At 41.4% G+C, this 27,093-nt stretch overlaps 1 protein-coding gene across 19 annotated transcripts in view; it reads right to left on the reverse strand.

Annotated features, from left to right (window-relative positions):
- The window catches only part of ptprf (protein tyrosine phosphatase receptor type F), a 334,322-nt gene that overhangs the window by 236,276 nt on the left and 70,953 nt on the right, over nucleotides 1-27,093 (reverse strand). For all 19 annotated transcript variants that reach the window (XM_033028829.1, XM_033028828.1, XM_033028822.1 and 16 more), the window contains exon 2: nucleotides 15,262-15,415. In XM_033028829.1, coding sequence (XP_032884720.1) covers nucleotides 15,262-15,337 — 76 coding nt within the window. In that variant the 5' untranslated portion in view covers nucleotides 15,338-15,415. The remainder of the gene's footprint in view (nucleotides 1-15,261; nucleotides 15,416-27,093) is intronic.

Below are 27,093 nucleotides of genomic sequence, written 5' to 3' on the forward strand. Positions count from 1 at the left end.
TAACTGACATATGCTTCTTCCTTTCCTTGACCGGAGCCTCAATAGCCCTCATTAAACAGGATTCCCAATCCTGCCAGCCTTGCCCTTCACTCTAACATGTTGTCCTGTGGTAGACACAAAATGCTGGAGTAACTCAGCAGGACAGGCAGCATCTCTGGAGAGAAGAAATGGGTGACGTTTCGGGTCGAGATCCTCCATCCCAAAACATCAACTATTCCTTTGCCTTCACAGATGCTCCCTAACCCGCTGAGATCCTCCAGCAATTTGATCTTGATCTCTACTCTTGTACTCAAATCCTCTTAAGATAAATACCAACATACTCTTTGCATTCCTCACTGCTTTGCAGCATTGACGTTCAGTGATGTATGCAAGAATTACCAGCTCCGGCTGAACACATGTTGGATCTCCCACCATTAAAAAAAAAACAACTTTCTATTTTTTCTTTCAAAATATACGACCTCAATGAAGAAGAGCCAAACAAAGTAATTATCTTTTTGCCCTCTGACTAAACAGTTTCTCAAGGAGACGATGAAGAACTGTAACATTCACAACACGAGGAAAGGAGTTGAACTCCTGGAGTAAATTACATGATAATTACCTGATTACAAAAGGCTAGGAACTGCAATTCATTTTGTCCCTCCCTCCTGCCAGGAAATGTAGGTGATCTACTTTTACTAAGGGTGCATTAAAGTGGGAAAAAACTAAACATCTGTGCAAATACCCAGAACCGTGCAGATATTCTTAGAAACCAGCTAGTCTGGCATGCAAAGATATCGAGTATAACTAGAAATGTTTCCTTCAGATTCACATCTGTTTTCTTTCTCTCACATCATTGATCAGGATTGATTTCATGAATCTTACATTTAAAACGATTTTCAAGCATGAAATGAAACCTTGCATGTCTTGACATCCTTTCAAGATTTTAATTTCTGAAATATATTCATGAACTAAAATGGAAAATGTTCATCTTGGTGAATATTTATTTTGCTACTATATTCAGTAAGTCAACATACATAGAAAACAACAAACACGTTGAGATTGCCGAGTGGCCAAGAATAACAGTAAACCATTTCAATATTATTATGCTCCCGTCAGTGTGAAGTAACAGTGTGGAGAATGACAGAAAATGATAAAAAATAAATTTCCATTCAGGGAATAGATGGAAATGCTTAATTCATGAGTTGAGGATGGAGTAGAGTATGGCCAAAACATACATTCTGAGAAAGGCTGCTCAGGAAAATGGTGCTGAGATGAAATATCAGCCATAAATCTAAGCTCGAAAACCATAAAACAAATAACAAGATGGCAACTAAACCGCAACCCTACCTCAGCAACAAACTACAATGGACTTTTTAAACATACTCGTACTATTATAGTCTTATCTAGTATCACAGATAATTTATTATATTATTGTTTATTGAATATTTGTTTGTTGTGCCATTGAGTTAATGTGCCCGTAAAGTTACAGCAAATTAATTCATTATTCTGTTCCCTGTTTTTTGTTACCTAATCAGCAATTAGGTTTTGTGCACCAAAGGACTTCAATTATGGTACAAGACAAAGTGGGATTGTTCTCCTTGAAGCAGAGATTAATGGGTGATTTGATAAACAATTGGTGAAAATGTGCAGCAGGTCAATCTCTGGAGAAAAAGTTACATTGCACTGTTTTACTTACACATTCTTTATCAAACTTACACAATAATTCACAAGTTTGACAGATATACATCCAAAATAACAAAACCTTTCTTTTTTTCTGTGGATGCTGCTCAGGCACTACAAAGTTCCAGTCTTAACATGAAAGATTTACCACTTTTTGTTTATCAAGATAATTTTGTGTTGGTCTTGTCATCTTACTAACAACTGTGCATCCTTTCACCTTATTGTTCATTTTACACTGAATCCAGAAGACGTTTTTAAAAACATTCTCAAGTGGCTGAAGAATTTCTTCAGCCACATTTAACTTTAAATTGCAGTCAGTAACACAAGATTCATACGTTCTAAACCAGGAGCACAGGCACCTCCTGTACAAATGTAAATGCAAATCTGTCTACTTTCGAAAGCATATAATTTTCAGAAAGTGGGGTTGGAGGATTACAAAATAAAATCTAAACTACCGCTGTAAAACATTCTCATTAGCTGACCATCCTGATGATCAATTACTTCTAATGGGATTAGGACATATGCCACCACAGAATAGATAATAGTAAAACCCTAGTGATCAGAGTCTCAGAGGAAATTTGGATCGTATGAAGATAGCAACATTTACAATCGGATTATTTTGAGTGCTGCAGATTAGCATAACAAAGAAAAGCTACCCGGCAGCTGAAAACATCCCTTTTAGTAAATTAAGGGCCTTTAAAGGCAACAGCTGGATCTGATCACATCTAATGTTTTTAAGGAAATTACAGGTTCAGATTCCGAAATGGGGATAGTGCTCGTCCACTTAGGGAAATAGATATATTACTTAAATTATAATTTCGCCAGCTTACGCCCATTAATGCTCAGCAACTATTGAGTGTAGATTCACTACCCTTTGTGTGAAGAAATGTCTTCCCCTTATATCTTGAATGGTTGGCTTACTGTGGTTTACCAAGACTGTGACCCCTGGTTCCAGACAGGCAAGCTAAGGAAAATATCACCACCCCCACCCCTAACATCTATTCTGTAACACCCTGTCAGAATTTTGTATGTTTCATGGAGATTGCCGCAAATGAATCTGAACTCCTGAGAGTATAAGCTCTGTCTGCTTGAAAAGATGAAACTCTCCATTCCAGGATCCAGTATTGTGAGTCTTCGTTGCATTCCTTCTTTCAGAATAACCATTCTGGGTGCAGACTCATCCGAGACCCACACAACACCCTTTCTATCTTTACAGAATAGTCATTTTATATTACACCACAGATTGCAGGAGATTTTCCAATGCTTCTCCCCCCCCCCCCCCGAACTGGATCGGTTAGTATGTCACAAAATGTCACAAAAATGGTGAAATGGAGTTGCAGATAATAAAGAAAGGTGTCAAAGGTACAGCAGGATATAGATCAGTTAGAGATATGGGTGGAGAAATGGCAGATGGAGTTTAAACTGAGCAAGTCTGAAGTCAACTGTAATGGGAAAGTATACAGTTAATTACAGGACCATTAACAGCATTGATATACAGAGGGATCTTGGAGTCCAAATGTATAACTCTCTGGAAGTACCAACACGAGTAGGCAGAGTAGTAATGAAGATGTACAGTGTGCTGTCATCAGTCAGGGTATTGAGTATAAGCGTTAAGAAGTCATGTTGTAGCTTTGCAAGACTTTGATTAGGATGCATTTGGAGTATTGTGTGTAGTTCTGATTGTCCCATTACAGGAAATATATGGAGGCTTTGGAGAGGGTGCAGAAAAGGTTTATCAGGATGCTGCGTGGATTAGAGGGTATAAGCTATAAGGAAGTGTTGGACAAACTTGGATTGTTTTCTTAAGAGTCTCAGACATTGAAGGGTAATCTGATGGAAATGTATGAAATTATGAGGCATAGATAGGGAAGACACTCAGAATCCTTCTCCCAGAGCAGAAATATCAAAGATAAGAGGGCATTGCATCAAGGTGAGAGGGGGATACAGTTAAAGTAAATATGCAGAGATGTTGGAAAGAAAGTAATGGGTGCTCGAAACATGCTGTCCGGGATGATGATGGAAATAGATTTTGATAGTGGTGAATAAGAGCCTTTTAGATAAACACACAAATATGCCGGGAATGGAGAGATATGGATCATGTGCAGTCAACTTAATTAAATCTTGCATCATGTTTAGCACAGGCATTTTGGGCTGAAGGGTCTGTTCTTATGCTGTACTGTCAGGCGTTCTATTGGTTGCGAGGAACAAAGAGACAATTTAGACAAGTTGAGTGAGTGGATCAATACATGGCCTACTCCTGCACCTATTGTCTATAGTGGAAACATCTTCTCCACATCCACTCTATTCAAGCGTTTCACTATTCGGTACCCTTCAATGCCCCCCCCCCCCCTCATTCTTCTGAACTCCAGCGAGTACATGCCCAGTGCCGTCAAATGTTTTTCATGTGTCTGTGCCAACTACAATGCCAATGATCGCATGGCTATGATTACAGGTGAATGCAATCCACAAATATTCACAGCAAAATCACAGATGGACTGAACAGATCCATGGAAATATTTTGAATAGCTGGAGATTTATACCTCATGATCAAATACATATTTTTCAAGCATCAGCAATACAATAAATTATTTGCTCATGGAAATGCCTACTGTTTGTGAAATTATGCTGCATGCAAACAGGCTCCAATATTGATTACATTTCATGAGCACATCATTGCAAAGATTTGGATTGACATGAAGTGGGTATGAAAAACCCTTTACAAATGAAACCAGTTCCTTTCTTTTGACTTTGAAGAGGTTTGCTGCATTCTGAATGGTGTCATGGATCATTCTGCTACGTTAAAGACTTTATTGAAATGTGAGCTTCTGTTGTAAAAGGTGCCATAGTAATTACAAAAAAACAACCTAAATTTACAAACAGTTCTCAACCACTCTGAAATGAGAAGCCCTTCGTTCAAGGCGACCATGTGAAACCTTTCGGTCCCTGCAGGCACTATTGGCAGATATTTGCCAAGAAGTCTTTGGAACAACATCCTCCAATGTTGAGAAGTTGCAAGGGTGTTGATTTCACAATATTTATAACTAACAGGGCCCATTTTCAGCACTCTCAATGAATGAAGATTTGTCTGCATTAAATCAGTACAACTGGTCAGTTGCAAACAATTCCCACTGCCCATAGGTGCACTTGACCAAGCACACTCCAATTGAGTAAAAGTTTTTGCACTGCACCAAGTGCACATATCAGTGGATTCATAGAGGTATACAGCATAAAAAGCAGGACCTATCTCGTAGTTGCTGACCAATATTGCTCTCAAACATTCCTACCCATTTATGTCAAATATCTTTTAAACATTTAATTGTACCTGCCCTCTATCATTCCTCAGGCAGTTTGTTCCATAAACCCTCTATTTGAAAAACTTGTACATCCTTGATAACATTTAAAGCTTTCCCCTCTCACTGTAAACGTATGTAAACCTTTAGACTCAACTACCATGGGAGAAAAAATCTGACTATTCTATCAGTGCTTCCTACCATTTTCTACGCCTCTACAAGGTCAACTTCCAGCCTGCTTCACTCCAGGGATAATAGTCCTAGAGTTAGTTCTGGGATGCAACAGCCAAGAATTCAATTCCGCTACTCCAATTCAGTATGGATCCAATGACTCATACAAACGTCTACAGACCCCATAGAAAACATACTGTTGGGGTGGTTTGGGAACAACTCTGCCCAAGACCGCAGGAAATTACAGACTTGTAGATGTAGCCCAGTCCATCACTCAGACCAGACTTCCTATCATTGACCATTAATACTCCATGCTGCCTTGGAGTAGCAGCCAACATAATCAAAGTATTCTCCCATCCCGATCAATCCATCTGCTACCTACTCCTGTTGGCAAAGGTACATACACTTGAAAGCACGTATCACCAGACTCAGAAACACCTTATTTCCCTGTTTTCAGGCTTTTGAACAGTCCTTCCATAAGCTGGGAGAATGTCTGATTCAATTGACAATAGACAATAGGTGCAGGAGTAGGCCATTTGGCCCTTCGAGCCAGCACTGCCATTCAATGTGATCATGGCTGATCATCCCCAATCAGTACCCCGTTCCTGCCTTCTCCCCATATCCCCTGACTCCGCTATTTTTAAGAGCCCTATCTAGTTCTCTCTTGAAAGCTTCCAGAGAACCTGCCTCCACCGCCCTCTGATTTACCTCTACTCCAATGTGAACATTGTCTATGACTTTGTCTATGAAACTGGTGTGCAACCATGCTAAGAACTATATTCTGCACTCTGTATCTTCCTCTTTGCTCTATTTATTGCAGCTGAACTTGATTTGATTGTAGTTGATACAGTTATGTAAAATATATGTTGAAACAGTTGTCCTCCCTTTGGGAGTTCTGCAAGTCCCTCTCTCACTACCCCCCCTCTGTGCTTTCTCTGATCCCCACGGCTTTCAGCATTATCTTCAGGCCTCCCGATTGAGTCCCAATATTTCAATATTTTGAAGGGAAAAGTTTGCATTTCGGACCGTGCAAACCTTTTCTAATGTGATTTACAGTTCAGATTCGTTAGTGAGTGATGTTAGGAAGAAAACTTGGCAGTCTATATACACACAACATAACCTTCGGAAAAATTTGGAGCAATTGAACAGAGGGAAAGATGTGACCGGGACATACATCTGTAGCTCCTTGCTCCTCCCTCTTTGGTGTATGATATCCAAAATAAATACTTTTATGAGCTGTGAGTATAATAAAGTTATCTGAGAATGATCAATATGCGGCAAGTGGAAATCGGAGATGCTGGAGACACTAAAAGTGGAGCAATACTGAGATCTGAGGTTCATAGGACTTGACTTGGTAATAGAGATAAGAAAAGTTCAATATGATGAGTATTTTGTCAAATGATTAGGAAGCTGTCAATGCAGATAGCTTTACATTAGATCATTACAAAATTAAAGGCAGTGAGTTTTCCTCCAGGGCATTGAAAAATATTGGCATTCTATATACAGTGTAATTACAGCCTTGATTAATCCAATTAATTTTTTTTAATTCAATTGATTTTTTTTAAATTGCTCAACAGCCCTGGCTTGAGTCTTGCAGCAGCTCTGCCAGCAACTTTTACGTTGATTAATCAAACTTCTGTTATGATTCAAACAATAGTTCAGACAGTGGCTCACTTTGTAGATCCTGCAATTAACCATTCTCATAAAATCTCTCACTTCAACTCTTAAAAACCAGAGACCATTATTGATTTACATCTTTACTAACACTTCTTCAAAATAATTCATGGTCTATTTCTGGAATAAAAAATATTCATCCATTAAAATGTAAAGCAATTTGCATAGTTATGTTTGCTGGATTAAAAATAAGTGGTGCAATCTCATAAGCACCTTATTCACTGCTTGATGAATTTGACTAATTATGTCAATCATGAGTTCCTTTCTATGAATTTCCCAGATCACAGTTCACGAGTAGTACACAATTTGCCATTCATCCACTTATCAACATTTTATTTGCTGCCAACAGAAAAAAGAAGGCACTGCATTTAGAGGCCAGATGCTGCTTCCTCATATTTTCCATTGGGCATTTCCATTAACAATCACTAGATCATTATTTCCCTAGACGATTACAGATCTCATCACATTCGGAGACCACCCTTTTACAATTTTCAAATGGACAATGGCCCAACCCACCAGCGGCCCTTTTTCCTGAGAAGACTGAGGAAGTTTGGCATGAACGCCAACATCCTCACAAACATCTACAGTTGCACCATCGAGAGTCTATGACGGGCTGCATCACAGTCTGGTACAGGAACTGTTCTGCCCACAGCCGCAAATCACCACAGAGAGTGGTGAAGGAGGCACAGCACATCATTGGCAACTGTCTCCTGGCCATTCAGGACATTTTCCACCGGCGGTGCCTGCGGAAGGCACACAGCATCATCAAGGACCACAGCCACCCAGCACGCAGACTGTTCTCCTTGTTGCCGTCAGGCAGACGATACAGGAGCATGGCTGCACGCACCACCAGACTTAAGAACAGTTTTTATCATCATGCCATCAGGCTTCTGAACTCATAAACACATCATATATGTTGATTATTTTATTTATTATTGTCCATACCGTATGACTCTACCACATGTGCATTAATTATTGATACATATTAGTAACCTTCATTTTAATGTAATAAGTTCAAATTCACTGACAGGCAAAAAAGGGTCCGTGGCATACGCCTTCACCCTGGCCCAACATTCATCCTTAGAATATCTGGATAACAAGGACCGCACTGTCTAATCCACTCTTTTGGTTTTCTCAATTTTTTTCCAGATTTGTGCTTCCACCTCTTTGTTATTATTTTGTGAACACTCAAGATGATCTTTGATCAAAATAGGCTGTGGGCCGAGGAGCTTTTTCGTTCAAGTTCATGACCCAACTCACGGAACTACCTGAATTTTTAACATATTGTGTAAAAATATTATATAAATCATACCTGAAACTCGTCAAGACCAAAACTTGCACATTTTTTTTAAATTTAAAAAAAAATGTGCGAAAAACCTCAAATTTTCTGAGTAGTAATTGTCCAATCAATGCATGTTTGTCATTGAGGTCGGACGCAAATTGACCAATCAGGCGCTTTTTTTCTTGGTCGCTGGGATCATGGCTGCCTCCTAAATACATCAAAACAATACCAAGGTTTCCCAGGAATAAAGGTAATGCTAACCTTGCTGATAATTTTGTATTTCAATTGATTTATCTTTCTAAAGTTATGATGTGAATTGTTTAATAAAAATGATAAATAACAAATGTAGAGCTGGGGTTAGGATTAGGATTAGTGTCAGTCAGTCGATCAGTCAGTCGGTTATTCAGTCAGTCAGTCAGTCAGTCGGTCGGCCAGTCGGTCAGTCAGTCAGTCGGTCGCTCGCTCGCTCGCTCGGTCAGTCAGTCAGTCGGTCGGTCGGTCGGTCGATCGGTCGGTCGGTCGGTCGGTCAGTCAGTCAGTCAGTCGGTCCGTCTGTCGGTCGGGCTGTCGGTTGGCCGATTGATGCTGTGAAGGATCGGTCGGGTTGTCGGGCCGTCGGTGGGTGGTGAGAGTAGTGGTCGGTTGGGCCGGGTCGCCAGTGGGTACTGAGAGTAGTGGTCGGATGGCCGGTGGGTGCTGAGAGTGGTCGGTCAGGCTGTTGGTAGGCTGGTGTTGCAGCGAGCGAGCAGGCGGAGTGACGGAGCCGGCGCTATGGTGGTGCTGAAGGCGGCCCGGGCGGCGTGCAGGGCAGTGCTGCTCCCCACCATCATCACCATGATGATCCAGAAGGGCATGCTGGCCGAGGTGGACGCGCTGCGGGGCCACACGTACGGAGCCCGCAGCCGGTCCCAAAGCGGCTCCAGCTCCAGCCGTGGGCAGCTCTGGAAGGGGGGCGGGTTAGGATTAGGGTTAGGCATTTTCCAGTCAGTGGAAGATGCCTTAGCCTTCCCCCAGCCTGGCACTGCTCCAGTCCCACTATGGTCGTGACCCCCACGCTGCACACTGGCAGTCAGTGGGGTTCAGTAAACGGGGGAACCCAGAAGAACTGCCCTCACCCATTAATTAGGCTGGATCAGGAGCATAATTATATCTGATTAAGTCGTATTCACGTCATATATATATATATATGGTATAATAATATATGGTTTAAATAGACCACAGCACGGAATTAGGCTCCCCATGGTGCCCATGGTGTAATATGGGCACTGGGCACTAGATGGCGCTTACTTTTTCGATCTCATTTTCTAATTAGTTTAATTAATTAATGTGCAACTTTTGGCACTTTCGAGTTATGACTTCCTTCTCAATTATATTTTATCTAAATCTGTTCAAAATTTCATGTAGTTCCGAGACATGGGTCACGAAAGTTAAATTCTAGACACATTTCGATGCTCGGCCCACAGCCTAAAACAGCAAATTACCAATGATCCCCCATCCCCCGTCAAACTTTTCTAAACATGTCTGGCTACAAGAAAGATAAAGTTTTCTTCTTCTTGACTTTGTTTAGCCAGATCTCATTCATTGCCAGCGCATCAGCCTCACACAAAAACATGACTGCAGCTATTTATCTTTTTTTCTGCATTCACACATGTGCATTTCAACCATGCCTTTGCTTAGTATCAGCACTACGTTTTATTATTTTCCGCTCATCGTTCTGTGCACCTACTTTACTTTCCCAAATGTTTCATCTTCATTCCCTTCCCTTCTCCTTGCAAGTACTAACACCCTTCAAGGGTGGTTTTTTTTGCATGCTGTTCAGTTACAATCCTTCCATCTTTCACAGACAACAACTAGTTTCAATTCTCTTTTTTAAGAGGTACAGCATGGAAACAGGCCCTTCTACCCACCAAATCCATGCTGACCATTGATCATCCGTTCATATTACTTCTATTATCTCACTTACACATCCACTCGATACACACTCAGGGAAATTTACAGAGACTGATTAACCTACAAACAAGCACATCTTTGTGATGTGGGAGGAAACCAGAGCACCCTGTGCTACTTCTAAAGTCAAGCATTATCCTGTTTAGTCTCACTTTCTAGCACAGGACATCAATAGCAACTCAGAGGATGCCACCTTTAAGATCCTGACTTAAGCAATTCCTCCATAGTCTTCCATTTCAATTCAGTTAATTCCTCCATTTCCACTCCACTTCTCTTGTTCAAAGCATACTATTAGACCAGAATCTTGTACAAGTGATCCATTTGAACTGCTTTGCAAAATAAGTGAATACCTGTGGTATTTTTTTGTACATTTTTCAGTGCTATAATATATTAAGATGGAAATATTAATCCTATTTTCGCAGAACACTTTCAAGAGGCCTGTATTGTCTTTTAAGTGGTTTACTTGTATACCGTTTATCGAGGTTGTTTCTGATGCCAATGGTTTCCTTCAACAATAAATGTGTCATAAATAATTAAGCAGCACTTTTACTTATTACTGTAAGTTACACTTGGTCAGAAAATCAAAACGGGATGCCCCAATTCCCAATTCTATATCAGTTAGTAAAATATAAAGTTAAGTCATTTAAAAATTATTTTTACTCTTACTGATTGACAATTTGCTGACAATTCGTATCGCACAAAATTTTGTTTTGTTGGACAAATAACTAATCAATCATTTTTTTAGACCAAACATATATTCTAAAATCCTTTGAAATGCAGATCAAGTAAATCAACCAATTAACAAATTGACAGCACTGCATAGCAAATGGTAAAGCTGCTGCTTCACAGCTGAAATAAACAGCTTCAATCCTAACTTCTGGTGCTATCGTGTGGAACTTGCATGTTCTCCCTATACTAACATGGATTTTCTCTGGGTGCTCTGGTTTCCTATATTGCAATTATGTGCAGGTTGTTAGATTAATTAATTACCACACACTGCCATTCATGTTTGGTTAAGTGATAGAATCCGAGGGAATACTGTAGAAGGCAATGTGGGAGAAAAACATGGATTAGAGCATAGAAACATAGAAAATAGGTGCAGGAATAGGCTATTTAGCCATTCGAGCCAGCAGCGCCATTCAATATGATCACGACTGATCATCCAGAATCAGTACCCTATTCCTGCTTTCTCCCCATATCCCTTGATTCCGTTAGACCTAAGAGCTATATCTACTTCTCTTGAATACATCCAGTGAATTGGTCGCCATTGCCTTCTGTGGCAGAGAATTCCACAGATTCACAACTCTCTGGTTAAAAACTTTTTCCTCATCTCAGTCCTAATTGGCCTACCCCTTATTTTTAAACTATAGTTCTGGACTTCCCCAACATGGGGACCATTTTTCCTGCATTTGGTCTGACCAATTCCTTAAGAATTTTATATGTTTCCCCCTCGAGAAGGATGAGAATATTCCAGTGAATATGCGCCCAGTCAATCCATTCTTGGATGCAAATGGGTGCTTGATAATCAGTATGGACTTGGTGGGTCAAAGACCCTTTTTCAATGCTCTGTGACACCGTGACTCTCATGGACAAATGCTTTAAACTATCATGTTACCAATTAAATCAATGATTCAAAATTACCAGCCAAATTAACCTTTAAAAAAAGCATTCATTAACTGGTGTAATATTACTTTCAGTATTACCAGTATTAAATCCCCAGGGCCAGATAGTCTGCATCCCAGAGTACTTAAGGAAGTAGCCCCAGAAATAGTGGATGCATTAGTGATAATTTTTCAAAACTCTTTAGACTCTGGAGTAGTTCCTGAGCATTGGAGGGTAGCTAATGTAACCCCACTTTTTAAAAAGGGAGGGAGAGAGAAAACGGGGAATTACAGACCAGTTAATCTAACGTCGGTAGTGGGGAAACTGCTAAAATCAGTTATTAAAGATCGGATAGCAGCACATTTGGAAAGTGGTGAAATCATTGGACAAAGTCAGCATGGATTTATGAAAGGTAAATCATGTCTGACGAATCTTATAGAATTTTTCGAGGATATAACTAGTAGAGTGGATAAGGGAGAACCAGTGGATGTGTTATATCTGGACTTTCAGAAGGCTTTCGACAAGGTCCCACATAAGAGATTAGTATACAAACTTAAAGCACACGGTATTGGGGGACCAGTATTGATGTGGATAGAGAACTGGCTGGCAGACAGGAAGCAAAGAGTAGGAGTAAACGGGTCCTTTTCACAATGGCAGGCAGTGACTAGTGGGGTACCGCAAGGCTCAGTGCTGGGACCCCAGCTATTTACGATATATATTAATGATTTGGACGAGGTAATTGAATGCAACATCTCCAAATTTGCAGATGACATGAAGCTGGGGGGCAGTGTTAGCTGTGTGGAGGATGCTAGGAGGCTGCAAGGTGACTTGGATAGGCTGGGTGAGTGGGCAAATGCATGGCAGATGCAGTATAATGTGGATAAATGTGAGGTTATCCACTTTGGTGGCAAAAACAGGAAAGTAGACTATTATCTGAATGGTGACCGATTAGGAAAGGGGGAGATGCAACGAGACCTGGGTGTCATGGTACACCAGTCATTAAAAGTAGGCATGCAGGTGCAGCAGGCAGTGAAGAAGGCAAATGGTATGTTAGCATTCATAGCAAAAGGATTTGAGTATAGGAGCAGGGAGGTTCTACTGCAGTTGTACAGGGTCTTGGTGAGACCACACCTGGAGTATTGCGTACAGTTTTGGTCTCCTAATCTGAGGAAGGACATTCTTGTCATAGAGGGAGTACAGAGAAGGTTCACCAGACTGATTCCTGGGATGTCAGGACTTTCATATGAAGAAAGACTGGATAGACTCGGTTTGTACTCGCTAGAATTTAGAAGATTGAGGGGGGATCTTATAGAAACTTACAAAATTCTTAAGGGGTTGGACAGGCTAGATGCAGGAAGATTGTTCCCGATGTTGGGAAAGTCCAGAACAAGGGGTCACAGTTTAAGGATACGGGGGAAATCTTTTAGGACCGAGATGAGGAAAACATTTTTCACACAGAGAGTAGTGAATCTCTGGAATTCTCTGCCACAGAAGGTAGTTGAGGCCAGTTCATTGGCTATATTTAAGAGGGAGTTGGATGTGGCCCTTGTGGCTAAAGGGATCAGGGGGTATGGAGAGAAGGCAGGTACAGGATACTGAGTTGGATGATCAGCCATGATCATATTGAATGGCGGTGCAGGCTCAAAGGGCCTAATGGCCTACTCCTGCACCTACTTTCTATGTTTCTATTACCAGTAATACTTTATCAACTGTCAATATAAATCAAATTCTGGAGCATTCAAATTTAATATTCTATCTGCCTTTCAAATAATCTAAACTTCCACATCTACACGTTAGTTGCAAAATAAATCTGAAGATAAACCTCAAATTGATTCTGCTATATCTACATATCACCTAATAGTAATGCTGGTATTTGCAGAGTTCTCAGATTACTTTAGCCACACGGATGTGTTCTGCATATATACGACTCTGCATATGCATGACTCTGCAACATTCTCCCTTATTTACACAGAACGGTTTGTTTATTGTTAGATGATAAAATAACCAAACTGATTTGACAGTGAGCAAGCACATATGATGCAACGTTCTCCCTTTTTTGTAATGTGGAAAATCACAATATGGACTTATTTTCAAGAACACAACCTTCACGTTAAGTGGGGTTGACTGCAGAGGTTTACTTAACTGAGGACCACTGTAGGTCAGGAAACACAAGAGATAAATTAAACTGAATTTGTGATGCTACGATTTGCAGTTTTGTTTTGACCTTGAGTTTACAAAGAGGAAATAACAGTGCAGGAAGAGTGAATCGGTGAATCCAGAGTGCTTAAAAGCACGTGACCGTTTTATATGATCCAAGAAGAAATTGGAATCAAGCAGTGTTATGGAGATGAAAATGGAAGACTTTAGAGAAGGCACAGGACTTGGCATCAAAAGTGAAACCAGGATTTTGAACAGTCCAGTTCATTGTCAGGGAAAGGGAAGTAGATTGAAAAGGTTCATAAGATAGTGACCAGACTTACGAACATTTAATTGGAAGAAATTTCTGGTCATCCTACTTTGGAAAAATGGTGGACTGGTATGAGATTATGCTGGGTACATCGTTGTGTCGCCAACATATATATGGAAACTGATGTTATGCTTTCTGAAGACACTATTGAAGAGCAGCATGTACATGGTTAACAACACAAGTTTACAGAACCTCAAGTCTATCCTAGAATACTGACCAATTTCATCTTATCTAAAGAGCTATAAAAAAAGGTGCAAGTGCATGTGTTGGCAAAGTGAATTTTCAACATTATACTTTGCCATCTAGGTCCAACCTGTTACTTTTTAATGACATTTTATCCACCTCTTCACAGCCAAAATCCATCTAATGTTTGGAGCATTGCCTAATCCGGTCATTAATTTCGAGCAGTTGACTTTTCTAATGTCATGTCCTCTTTCCAGCTGGTCCGTGATCTTATTCCAAAAGTGATTTATCTTTTATTGTCATTTTGCAATAGAATTCTAAAATTTGTTTGATAAAACCTAAAGCTAATCACAAACCAGGCACCTTTCAATGTTTAGTTACATTTTGAGAATCACTTTCTAAACAACATATTGTTCATTTATTATTTATTTTTACATAAGGTCCAAACCCTTTACAGTAATCGGACTTTATAATCTTTCAGGGATTTTTTTCCACTGATGGTAATAAATGTTTTCGAATAAAACTTGTTAAAGCATGAGATTATCAGGTTTAAATAGCCCCAATATAAATTTGTAGTTTGACGATTGTAAAATTGGATAGATGTCCACGTCTTTCCTCATGCCAATCTTTTCACACATTTATACATTTAATTTAGTTTAGTTATACAGTGCGGAAACAGGCCCTTCGGCCCACCAAGTCAGCACTGACCTGCGATCCCCGCACACTAACACTATCCTACACACATTAGGAACAATTTACAATTAAACCAAGCCAATTAACCTACAGACCTGCACGTCTTTGGAATGTGGGAGGAAACTGGAGATCCCGAGGAAAACCCACGCAGTTCACGGGGAGAATGTATAAACTCTATAACAGCAACTCTACCGCTGTGCCACCGTGCAAGTTTTCTGAATTCCCATAAATTCACAAATATCTAGGCAAATTAAAAGAAAAAAATGTTTTGGAATTAAAATGATTCTACTCACAGTTTGCTTTAATACACTGTGCCAGGTAGCTCAGGATCACCACGATTCGTAGCGCAGTCAAACTAGGAAGTACCATATTCCAGGCTGGGGGGCAGTACTTTTATTCAAGTCCCGATACCAATCCGTCCAGTGGTTGTTTGTCAGATGCTCATACCTTTATATAAAGAATATAGTACATCAGTTATACTTTCATTTACTGCAGTCATTTACTTTAATCTTACAAGCCAAAGCTAAAAATACAAAGTGCCTTTCCAGCCAGCACTTATCTCCATTCCTTGTAACAATTGTTTCAAAATGACTAAGATATGGCAATTTAAATTAGATCTCAAAACAACACGATGACTAGACTTAACAACCAAGCATCTCAACAGCAGATATGAGAAGATTCAAAGCAAATTTGATGCAAGTTTCTCCCAACTAAATCTGAAATTAAAACTCAACCTTCAAAAGCTGAATACACAATTCCATCCAATCTTAATGTGAAACTGCATTTTTAATAATGATGTTTTGATGAATAATAGACATTTTCTGTGCTCTTATTATCCATCACAAAATGAAACCTGAAAGTGTGTTTCCATAAGTTACATGTCAAGTACTCTGATTCATATCTTTAGATATGGCCTATTATTAAAACATAGGGGTAGTTGAGTTTTTCACTTGGCTCTGAATCCTGCTTTCTTTTCTATATTATAAAGACAGTTGATGGAGTAACTCAGCAGGTCAGGTAGCATCTCTGGAGTACATGGATAGGTGATATTTTGGGTCAGGACCCTTTTTCAGACTGATGATTCAGGTCAGCGCTCTTCAAACTGTAGAGTCAGTTTGAAGAAGAGACCCGAAGCAAAACACCTAACCATGTCCTCCAGAGAAGTAATAACTTCTCAAAAGCATTTTACAGGGTGAAAAAGAGGGGTCAGGTAGGTGGATTTTAGGCGATTTTAAAGGCGACTACCGGCGACTTCTTCGTCTTCCTCATCCACAGACCACAGTCTGTTCGAATTGGAGGAACCACTTCATCCTCAGTAACAATTAATAATAATAATAATGGATGGGATTTATATAGCGCCTTTCTAATACTCAAGGCGCTTTACATCGCATTATTCACACTCGGTGGTGGTGAGCTACTTCTGTAGCCACAGCTGCCCTGGGGCAGACTGACGGAAGCGTGGCTGCCAATCTGCGCCTACGGCCCCTCCGACCACCACCAATCACTCACACACATTCACACCCATTCACACACAGGCAAAGGTGGGTGAAGTGCGTTGCCCAAGGACACAACAACAGTATGCACTCCAAGCGGGATTCGAACCGGCTACCTTCCGGTCGCCAGCCGAACACTTAGCCCATTGTGCCATCTGTTGCCCACAACGGGAGCACCTCAAGGTTGAGTGCTCAGCCCCCTGCTTTACTCACTCTATACCCACGACTGCGTAGCTGGACATAATGCGGACTCCATCATCTAGTTCGCCGACGACACCACTGTGGTTGGACGAATCACAGATGGGGCGAGTCAGGAGTATAGAATTGAGATCGACTGACCGACCAAATGGTACCAGCACAACAAACTGGCTCTCAAAATCATTAAGACCAAGGAACTGATGATGGACTTTGGTAGGGGATGTGGGATGTGGACCCACAATCCTGTTCATATCAATGGGACAATAGTGAAGGTCAAACTCCTGGGCGTGCATATTTCCGAAGATCTTTCCTGGACCCAGCACACCGATGCAATTATAAAGAAGGCACATCAGCGACTCTACTTCCTGATTACGGAGATTCGGCATGTCGAAGAGGATTCTCCTAAACTTCAACAGGTGCACGGTAGAGAGCATTCTGACTGGTTGCATCATGGCCTGGTTCGGCAACTTGAACGTCCAGGAGCGAAAGAGACTACAAAAAGTTGTGACCACTGCCCAGTCCATCACCACCCTTGACCCCCCCCGACCGTCGAAGGGATCTATCGTAGTCGCTGCCTCAAAAAGGCAGCCAAAATCATCAAGGACCCCATACCATCCTGGCTACACACTCATCTCACCATTGCCATCAGGAAGAAGGCACAGGAGCCTGAAAACTGTAACGTCCAGGTTCAGGAATAGCTCCTTCCCCACAGCCATCAGGCTATTAAACACAACAACGGATAAGCTCTGAGCTCTGAACTGCAAAAGACTATATTATTATTTGTTATTTGCACTGTATTTGTTATTTATTGAACTTTTTCTTTTTTTCTCTTCCTCCGTTACGTACTATGTTTACATATTCACATAATCTGTTGTGCTGCAGCAAGTAAGAATTTAATTGTCCCATCCGGGACATATAATAAAACACTCTTGACTTGACTTGACTCGACTGTCAAGTCGCCGACAGTCGCCTGAAAAAACGGTGACTGGAACGGCGACTGTCAGAGTGGAACACACACACACATCGCTTCCTTCACCAGCCAGTTATGTAGGCAGGGGACAGGTCAAGCGAGGGGAGCGCTGTCTGAGTGAAATTAACACGGTGCAAAGCCAATGTGATACAGACACACACCGCGATGAACAGGAAGGTTGGCGCTGTAATTAAGGCGGTGAAAGCACAGTGTACAGGGTCACGTAAGTACTTTAAATGAGGGGGGGTGGAAGAAGGAGTGGAGACAACTTTTAAGAAGCCAGAGATACACGGCTGTGAAGCTCGGTGGACATTAACATTACCGGTCGGTTATCCTTGGTTCTGAAAACTGCCGCTCATGTTTTTTTTCCCATTGAGCCAATGAAATTCACCGGCCAGCACCGGCTACAACCTACGAGAACCTTCGACCTCCTGGCAACCCACTAGGACCTCCTGCCGACCCACCTCCGGCAAGAGAATTCTCGCTACTCTCCATAGCGGATTCATTCTGGTCGCCGCTAATTTTTCAACATTTTTCAACTACCCATCAACCACCCGCAAACATGCTGTGACCATGTGGCGACCGCATAGTCTCCTGCAGTCGCCTAAAAAGTTGCCTAAGTGGGACAGACCCATTAAGGTGCAAAGACTTTTGCCTCCATCACAGTGAGGAGATGTTGGGTGGACTCACTGTGGTGGATGTTAATATGTGTTTATTGTTGTTTTTTATTGTATTGTATTGTATGTATGACTGCTTCAATTTCGTTCAGACTTCGGTCTGAATGACAATAAAAGGTAATCTAATCTAAAATCTAAATTTCCGGATCTATAGTCTTGATGGATCAATGTGGCGATGGGGCATTAATATCAGGGGTGTTACCTGATAGGAGCCATCAGATGCCTTACATGGTTCCAGTGCTGGGCAAGCTTTAAAGAGAAAGGGAGGAATGGTCTCAGAATACAAAGATTGAGAATCTTTAACTTAAGGTCTTGTTTAAGTTGGAACTAATGCAAGACAAAGGATGGCAAGGTGGCACAGCGGTAGAGCTGCTGCCTTACAGTCGATACCCAAAACATCCGACCGACTCCGACTCCTTGATTTCTTGTGTATCCGGCTGAGATTCTGACTCCGACTCTGACCCCTAGGTGTAATCATTCTAAATCTGCTATGATGACATTTCACAAGACGGCATTTCATAAGAACTACATGAATCATCAGTCTACCTATTAAACCTATATATCCTTAAAGTTTTGAGTCTAATGGTTGTAGCTATGCTAGTGTGGCTTTTTCATTGTTTATTCTTGAGAAAAAAAACATAATTCATTATGCTAAAAGGAAAATAAATTTGGACTATGGACGATGACATGTTTAAAAAGCGGGATTTTTTCCGATTTACGTAGCCACTGAAATTTATGTTGAGGCCGGAGTCGGAGTCAGGACTTTTTTACAGACTCCGACTCCATCAGCACCAAATTTGCTCCGACTCCGACTCCACAACCCTGCTTGCAGTGCCGGAGACCCAGGTTCGATCCCGACTACGGGTGCTGTCTGTTTGTACGTTCTCCCCATGACCACGTGGGTTTTCTCCGAGATCTTCAGTTTCTGCCACACTCCAAAGACGTACAGGTGTGTAAGTTAATAAGAGAGTTCGGTATTCCGACTGCGCATGCCCAGGTCATAGGTCACTAGCTATAAAACAGTCTTGGCAACGGTGGTGCTGCATTGTGTGCAGGATTGCGTTTCGTCCGTAGTCAGGATCGGGGTTGGCTCTCCGTCGCTGCGGGTGCTGTTTAGTTACTGTTGGACAGTCCCCGCCCCCTCCACGGTGTCCCGTCCCTGTCCGGAGGTGTCCCGGGTAGCACCGGACTGGCGGGGCGACCCCGGACTTGCAGCCGCTGGCTCCAGCTCGGCTCTGCCTGTCCCGCCGGGTTGGCCCCAGAAGCCCTCCATCTCCAGCCCCCTCCCCCGCAGCGTGGCCCTGTCTAGCGCTGGGCCGGAGGCTGGCGCTCTGGCGCAGGCGAGGCCAGGGCCCTCGCTCCTCCTCGGGGTTGTGGATGAAGTGGCAGGGGGTACCGTAAGGGCAGAAGCCGGTGGTGTGCAAGGTACAGCTTGTACTTGGTGTAGTGGCTAAGGCCGTGGGCGAACTAGCACTTGTCGCCGTAGCGGCCCATCGGGGAGCAGGTTCCTCTGGAGTTGGAGCAGGGTTGGGCTGGAGTTGGCGCTGGGTGTGGGTCCGGGCTGTCGGTTGGCCCGGCAGGAGAGGCGGAGGTGATCTGGGATTGGCCCTTCTCCACGCTGGGTCTGGGGGCCGGTGTCCCGTCCGGTGGGGGTGGTGGGGTGAACAACGGGGACGGTTCGGCAGTGCTTGCGAATCTCCTTCCCCGCCCAGTTTCCCCCCAAGCCCGCTCGCCCGGTCCCCCCCCGAAGGGCCTGTTTGCGCGCTGTATTTTCATAAACACGTTTATGTAAGGGAGGTTGGCAGGGGTCAAGATGGGAGGTAATGAAACCATGACTAAAGGTTTGAAAGATACATGCAAAAGCAGGAGCAGGTTGAAATATGTCAGATTAAAAACAAGGAAAGAAGGTGATAATTTTAGAGTCTACTACTAAGGGAAGTCCTTCATGATAAAACATTTAATTTTACAAACCCTCTGCATTGAAATGCTCACATTGACAGGTTTAAAAGAGACACAAAATAAAAGAAGACCCTTCCCAAATTTGTTTTTAAAACATCAAACCTTGTTTACACTGGACAGAAATTGTGGATTTCTATTGGTTTTGCCTTCAGCAACAGAATTACAGCAGAGAAAAAAAAATTGCAGCCATTTTCAAAGTTCAACAAGGATTCTTCACCTTTTGGGATCCAGGAGACTAATATGAAAGGAAGATTTGAGTGGTGGCAGAAACGCACGTGTAAACAGTTCAACACCAGAAGGTGGGAATGTTCTGCTTCCAAGCATTATTGTGTATTGAGTATTGAAAATAACTTTAATGCTCTAAGATCCTTGGATTCAGTGTTCTAAATTCAATAGTATTACATAACTTGATTTCACTAAAAATATGCAATGGATATATGGAAACAGTTCCTAGAAAATATGCAAATTTGACCAATTACCAATACAATAAAATGTTAAAGATCATACAGAGAATGAGTCAAACTTATGCCTCTTGAAATAGATAGGTAGGAAAGAACTGCAGATGCTGGTTTAAATCGAAGGTAGACACAAAATGCCGGAGTAACTCAGCAGGACAGGCAGCATCTCTGGAGAGAAAGAATGTGTGATGTTTCGGGTCGAGACCCTTCTTCGGCCTGAAGAAGGGTCTCGACCCGAAAGGTCACCCATTCCTTCTCTCCAGAGATGCTGCCTGTCCCACTGAGTTACTCCAGCATTTTGTGTCTACCTCTTAAAATAGAAGTACAACTAAACAGAGTTTAGAAAATATATTCTTTCATATGCTTCTGGTGGTAGATCAACTTGAAAAACAAAAACTGAACTTTTTGTGATGTCTAAAAGAGATTTATTGAATAGATGGTAAGTCCGAAACCCTCAAAGCCATGCTATAAAGCAGGATTGGTGGAAATCTATTCATTGGGCAGGATGATGCAATGTTCTTGATTTAAGCTTAGTCATGATACTCATGAAATTCACTTAAAATATGTATTATTGTTCTTTGTTTCTTATTGTTTCAAAACAGGCATAAAGAAAAATAAGGCATCCATTCCTACACTGTTCTTAAATGTTAGGCCAGCTAAATCTATTTCTTATTTTTATTACTTTTCATCATAGCCTTTCTTTAAAATAACTATTTATATTGCAGATCTTTTGAATTGCCATTAAAATATTACAACTAGATATTTAAAACACCAAGTGGTAGGGATAAAACAGTTCTACTATTTTGGGAGTGGTCAACAATAATCTTGTAGATTAAATAATTACATTACAACTCCACAAGCAAAATAATAATACTTCATGTAAGAGTCATGGGAAGTCCTATCGCAATCAAACAATAATATCAATCTGCAAAAAAGTGTTTCAGTTTCACCATCTTCAAATCAATCTGTCTTCTCCACGTTTAAAGTCCCAAATGTTTAAGATTTGCACTGTAACAATTTTTCTGAAAATAAATCACTGAAGAGCTCAAATTGTTGAGGATCATAAAGGAAAACTTCCAGTACATAGATTTCAATTCTATTTCAAAAATAAAAACAACTTGAGGAGTATTCCCCAAATTAACACCCGGAAAGCACTATCCAATATTGTGAACTGTAGACTAGGATTCTGAGATAATATCCTTTGATTATTCTGATTGTTCAATATTTAATTTTGTAGCTAAAATACAAATAAATTGGATTTCTCTTCTTTACAGATTATATAAAATGAAACAGCGAGTAATTATTTTAAAATGGAAGCATAATAATGATGAGGCTGAAGGCAGACAACTGGAGATGTTTGAATATTTCTCTAGTTTATCAAGCTTGAAAGTTACATATTGGCTTGTGAGTACAAAATATATAAGCAACTCTCGATCTTACATTGTAATTTTGGAGAAATTGTCTTGTTATTAGAAAACGTTGTTCATGTTTCCGTTTCATCTGCTCTTTAGAATGTTTTCTGCATAATTTGACCGTTTGCTGGATAACAGATTTTGGTTTGAAATATACACTATACCCTACCTCCATATTATTGCTGTTAACAAGTATCTAAACTTATTTCAATGGATTCTAAAGCCAATTTATGCATTCAGAGTCGTAATGATCTGATCTTTCAGTTGGGCTACAGTAAAGCATCATTCTGCGATATTAGGATATTCTGTTGAGGTGTAATGTACGCAAACAGAATAGAAAGAAGGATTTCATTAACATATTGAATCAAGCTGTTAAATCAGGCAATATAGCATTTCTATAAAGCTTAAACATGGTCACTTCATTTGGATTTTGCAACAATACACTAAATCATACACTTAATCCAGCCCAAAAGCCAGAAAGAGTAAAATGTTCATGGGTTGCAAACATCTCTGAAAATAAAAACATGCCATGATAGCACTCCATTTGTGAGCAATTCAAATAGGAATTCAAGATGTATTTCTATTTTCTGCATTCAACATGTTGCTTGAAAGAATCCAGAAGAAATAATTCCATCCCAAAAGGTTACATCAATAAAACTCAAGCTCAAATTCTCCTCACCTTATAATGCATTTCAATAAGGGAATTAGCATCCAGGGAATAGTAGCAACTCATTTCAAATACGTCAGCTGTTCTCAATTGTCAGCCCATCACTCTCTGAGGATATTAGTTTAACAAAAAGTGTTATTAAAACTGTGATGTCAAAGTGTTGCAGCACTTTCCAAGTGACTTTCAACAGTAACTTCCCAAAGGATAAATAATTTGGCACTGTAAAAATAAATACCTTTGTGCATCTATCATCTTGCCGTTGTGAATGAAAAATACGTGTCTGTCCCTAACACAAAAATAAAACACTTGGTATATGAACTAGGACTTTCTGGGAGTCAATTTATCATGTTGGAGCAGTTAAAAGGGAAAGAACTGGCAGCGAGCCACAGCTCTCTGCACCCTCCCGACCCTACCAACCTGTCTTATGAGGACCATTTGAATAATAGCATATAAATAAATATATAATGTGCAATTCAAGCTCTTTGGTAACCACACGGTTGAAAGTGACAGAGAAGGTTTTGTGGCCGCCGACTCCCAACATCGCGGAGCTGGGGCTGCGGGCATCCGGCCGCGGGCGGCGCCGGTTGTAGCTCCGACCCCGGCAACTCTACCCCTGGCTGCGCGGCGCTCCAAATCCAGCGCAGCCCGCGGCCGGACGCCCGCAGCCCCAGCTCCGCGATGTTGGGAGTCGGCGGCCACAGCGCTCCGGAGCTTACTGCACGGCGACCCGGTAAGGCATTGCCCGCTCCCCGCCTCTCCGACCAGGTAGGGGACTAAGAATTAAAGTTTCCCCCTTCACCCCCCCCACCACATAAAATCCCTCCAAACTAACTGACTAACATTTAAGCAATGATTTACAATGATTCCCCGGTCTCCGGGGAGGAGGCAGCCGCTCCAGACTTTTCAAGCCGCCCGCGCTACCTACCTAATCTACGCTAAAAATCTTCCATTCCGAAATACGAAAAATTCCGAAATCCGAGAAGTGTCTAGTCCCAAGGCTTTCGGATAAAAGGTTGTGCACCTGTATATATTAAATTTCCTTTTGGGAATTCCAGCGTTCCAGGCAATCATAACTTACTGGGGGGGGAAATCATCTCCTCCTCCTCCTCTTGCTAATTATCTTCTATCTATGGCCTCTGGTTATAAGCATTCTTAGAAGTATTAACAGCTTTTCCACTTCTACTTGTTGAAAATGTTCCACAATTTTCATAAATCTCCCTTAATCTTCCCTGCACAAGAACAATCTCAATATAAATAGTTTTTCATCTCTTGTATCATTTGAATACATTTCTTCCAGTAAATCATATAACACACTTGGCACAAACCAATCTGCATTTAAAACTCGTTATGCGTATACCCAGAACATCAATAGTTTAATATGTGAAACAATGTCACTTTACAAAAAAAACGCATTGTGTTTTTAGTGATTCTGTAAAAAAAACTTCAATTAATGAATGATTCTATATTCTACCAGGTAAATTCCAAACTGATATGCTGTGTTGAAGAAAATTTGTTTTTTCTTTAATGTCTGGTGAAATTTTCCAGTTGGGTATATAATCTTGTTATTGCGCTATTACCACCTAATGACTTGGCCATGCTCAATAAAAAATGACTCAATTTTAAGGAATGCCAGTGTTGATAGGAAGACCAGCAATTAACGTCCATCCCTAATTGTAATTTTATGTTGGGGCTGTGTTGAGAAATACAATGCAGAAACAGGCCCTTCAGCCCACCGTGTCCGTGCCGTCCAGCGATCCCCACACATTAATACGACCCTACAAACACTAGGGACAATTTTATATTTATACCGAGCCAATTAACCTACAAACCTGTATGTCTTTGGAGTGTGGGAGGAAACCTAAGATCTCAGAGAAAACCCACGCAGGTCATGGGGAGAACGTACAAACTACGTACAGCACCCGTAGTCAGGATTGAACCCAGATTTCTAGCGCTGTAAGGCAGTAGCTCTACCACTACACTACCGTGCCACCCGTGGGAGGTGAGGAAGGGGAAAGAGGGGGTAAGCAATGCCATCTGTCTGATATGGGTTCTCCCACAATGTTGCTGGGATAGGATGATACACTGTGCAGAATGCAAACACCGCACCAACATTGCCCCAGTGGTGGAGAGAATGTTTTAAGATGGAAGATGGGGGAAATGCAAATGGTCTGCTTTGTCCAAGATGTGTTGCGTTTTAACTGATATGGGACCTGCCTCATCCAGGAAAGTAAACTATTATTTCTGACATGCTTTGCAGACGGTAGAAAAGGCTTTGAGGTGTCAAAGAAATGAATCACCTGCCCCAAGGTACTCTGTTTCTTGACCTACTTTGAAAGCCATCATGTGTGTATTGCTGGCCCATCATGTTCATGGTAATGGTCTCAAAGACTAAGTGAAAGTGGAAACATTCCCTTGTTGGTGGTGGCTATTGCCTCATTGATGTTACCAGCCATTTACCAATGTCAAAGTTTGTTTCTTAAAAAGCAGATAGCAACAAAAACTGTTAAAGATAAACCATGGCAATCTTTAACTGATTCATCAGACAGGAGTGGCAAAGATCTACAATGAGCACAAACATTGCTCAGTGCTTCTCGCGCTCCACTCACAGAACAAAGGACAGTTAGCACAATTATACATTTTTCTTATCAGTAAAACACTCCTACCAAGTCTGAATATGGCATGACTGAAAGATTTTGTAGCCTTTCAGAATATAAGAAAAGCTGAGTCCAAATCAAGCTCATCCAATAACGTTATTACTTATCTCTGGAGCGTCAGCATTTTTTTTTTCCAATCTTGGCTTCTTTATGGCCTTGAATGATGCACATGTTATTACTGCAGGCTTCCATCTTAATGTCTTTATTGAAAAGACAACCTGTCCTCCATATTGTGTTCCATATAATTTACAAAGTCATTCAGACTTGGCACCAAGCCATTCTTTTGTTCTACTAGTCCATGCTTTTGTAGAAGAATGACTCCATTTTAGATTTGACTATTAGCTCTTTCATTCCCTCCTTTTTATCAAACATGATAGCAAAAGGATTTGAGTATTTCATAGCAAAAGGATGAGTATTTCATAGCAAATGGATTTGTGTATTTCATAGCAAACGGATTTGAGTATTTCATAGCAAAAGGATTTGAGTATAGGTTCATAGTAAAAGGATTTGAGTATAGGAGCAGGAAGGTTCTACTGCAGTTGTACAGGGTCTTGGTGAGACCACACCTGGAGTATTGCGTACAGTTTTGGTCTCCTAATCTGAGGAAAGACATTCTTGCCATAGAGGCAGTACAGAGAAGGTTCACCAGACTGATTCCTGGGATGTCAGGACTTTCATATGAAGAAAGACTGGATAGACTCGGTTTGTACTCGCTAGAATTTAGAAGATTGAGGGGGGATCTTATAGAAACTTACAACATTCTTAAGGGGTTGGTCAGGCTAGATGCAGGAAGATTGTTCCCGATGTTGGGGAAGTCCAGAACAAGGGGTCACAGTTTAAGGATAAGGGGGAAATCTTTTAGGACCGATATGAGGAAAACATTTTTCACACAGAGAGTAGTGAATCTCTGGAATTCTCTGCCACAGAAGGTAGTTGAGGCCAGTTCATTGGCTATGTTTAAGAGGGAGTGAGATGTGGCCCTTGTGGCTAAAGGGATCAGGGGGTATGGAGAGAGGGCAGGTACAGGATACTGAGTTGGATGATCAGCCATTATCATATTGAATGGCGGTGCAGGCTCGAAGGGCCGAATGGCCTACTCCTGCACCTATTTTCTATGTTTCTATGATAACATTCAAAGTCCTTGGTAGGTACACACAATGGTCGCAAGTATTAGAACAATGATTAGCTGAATGATAGAGCCATAATGTATCACAGTACCCCAAAGTCCACCAAACCAAAGGTATGGCTACCAGTTCAATAGTACCCCAAAGTCCATCAAAACAATGGTATGGCAACCAGTTTTCACTCTCTTCATTGGCAACCATCCTGATGAAGCATGTTTAGGGTCGATGGATCAGGTGCCACCTGTAGGCGGTGTAATCCTTTCAGCCAATATTGGGGTTGTGCCATAAAGTTTGCACCTGTCCGAGGGTGTTGCTAGTCTCTTCGTAGATCGTTGCACAGGTGAGGTGCTCCACCCCCCTCGTCCTGTGGTGGGGTTCATCACCTTGATCTAGACGCTAGCATATCCATGGGTTTGGATAGCTTCTCCATACAGACAGCACCCATATTCAAGATCAATTCCGGGTTTCTGGCACTTTTAGGCAGCAACTTTATGGCCAATGTACTGCCCCATA

This window comes from Amblyraja radiata, chromosome 10 (genome assembly GCF_010909765.2).
Source record: "Amblyraja radiata isolate CabotCenter1 chromosome 10, sAmbRad1.1.pri, whole genome shotgun sequence".
In the NCBI taxonomy this organism is placed as follows: domain Eukaryota; kingdom Metazoa; phylum Chordata; class Chondrichthyes; order Rajiformes; family Rajidae; genus Amblyraja; species Amblyraja radiata.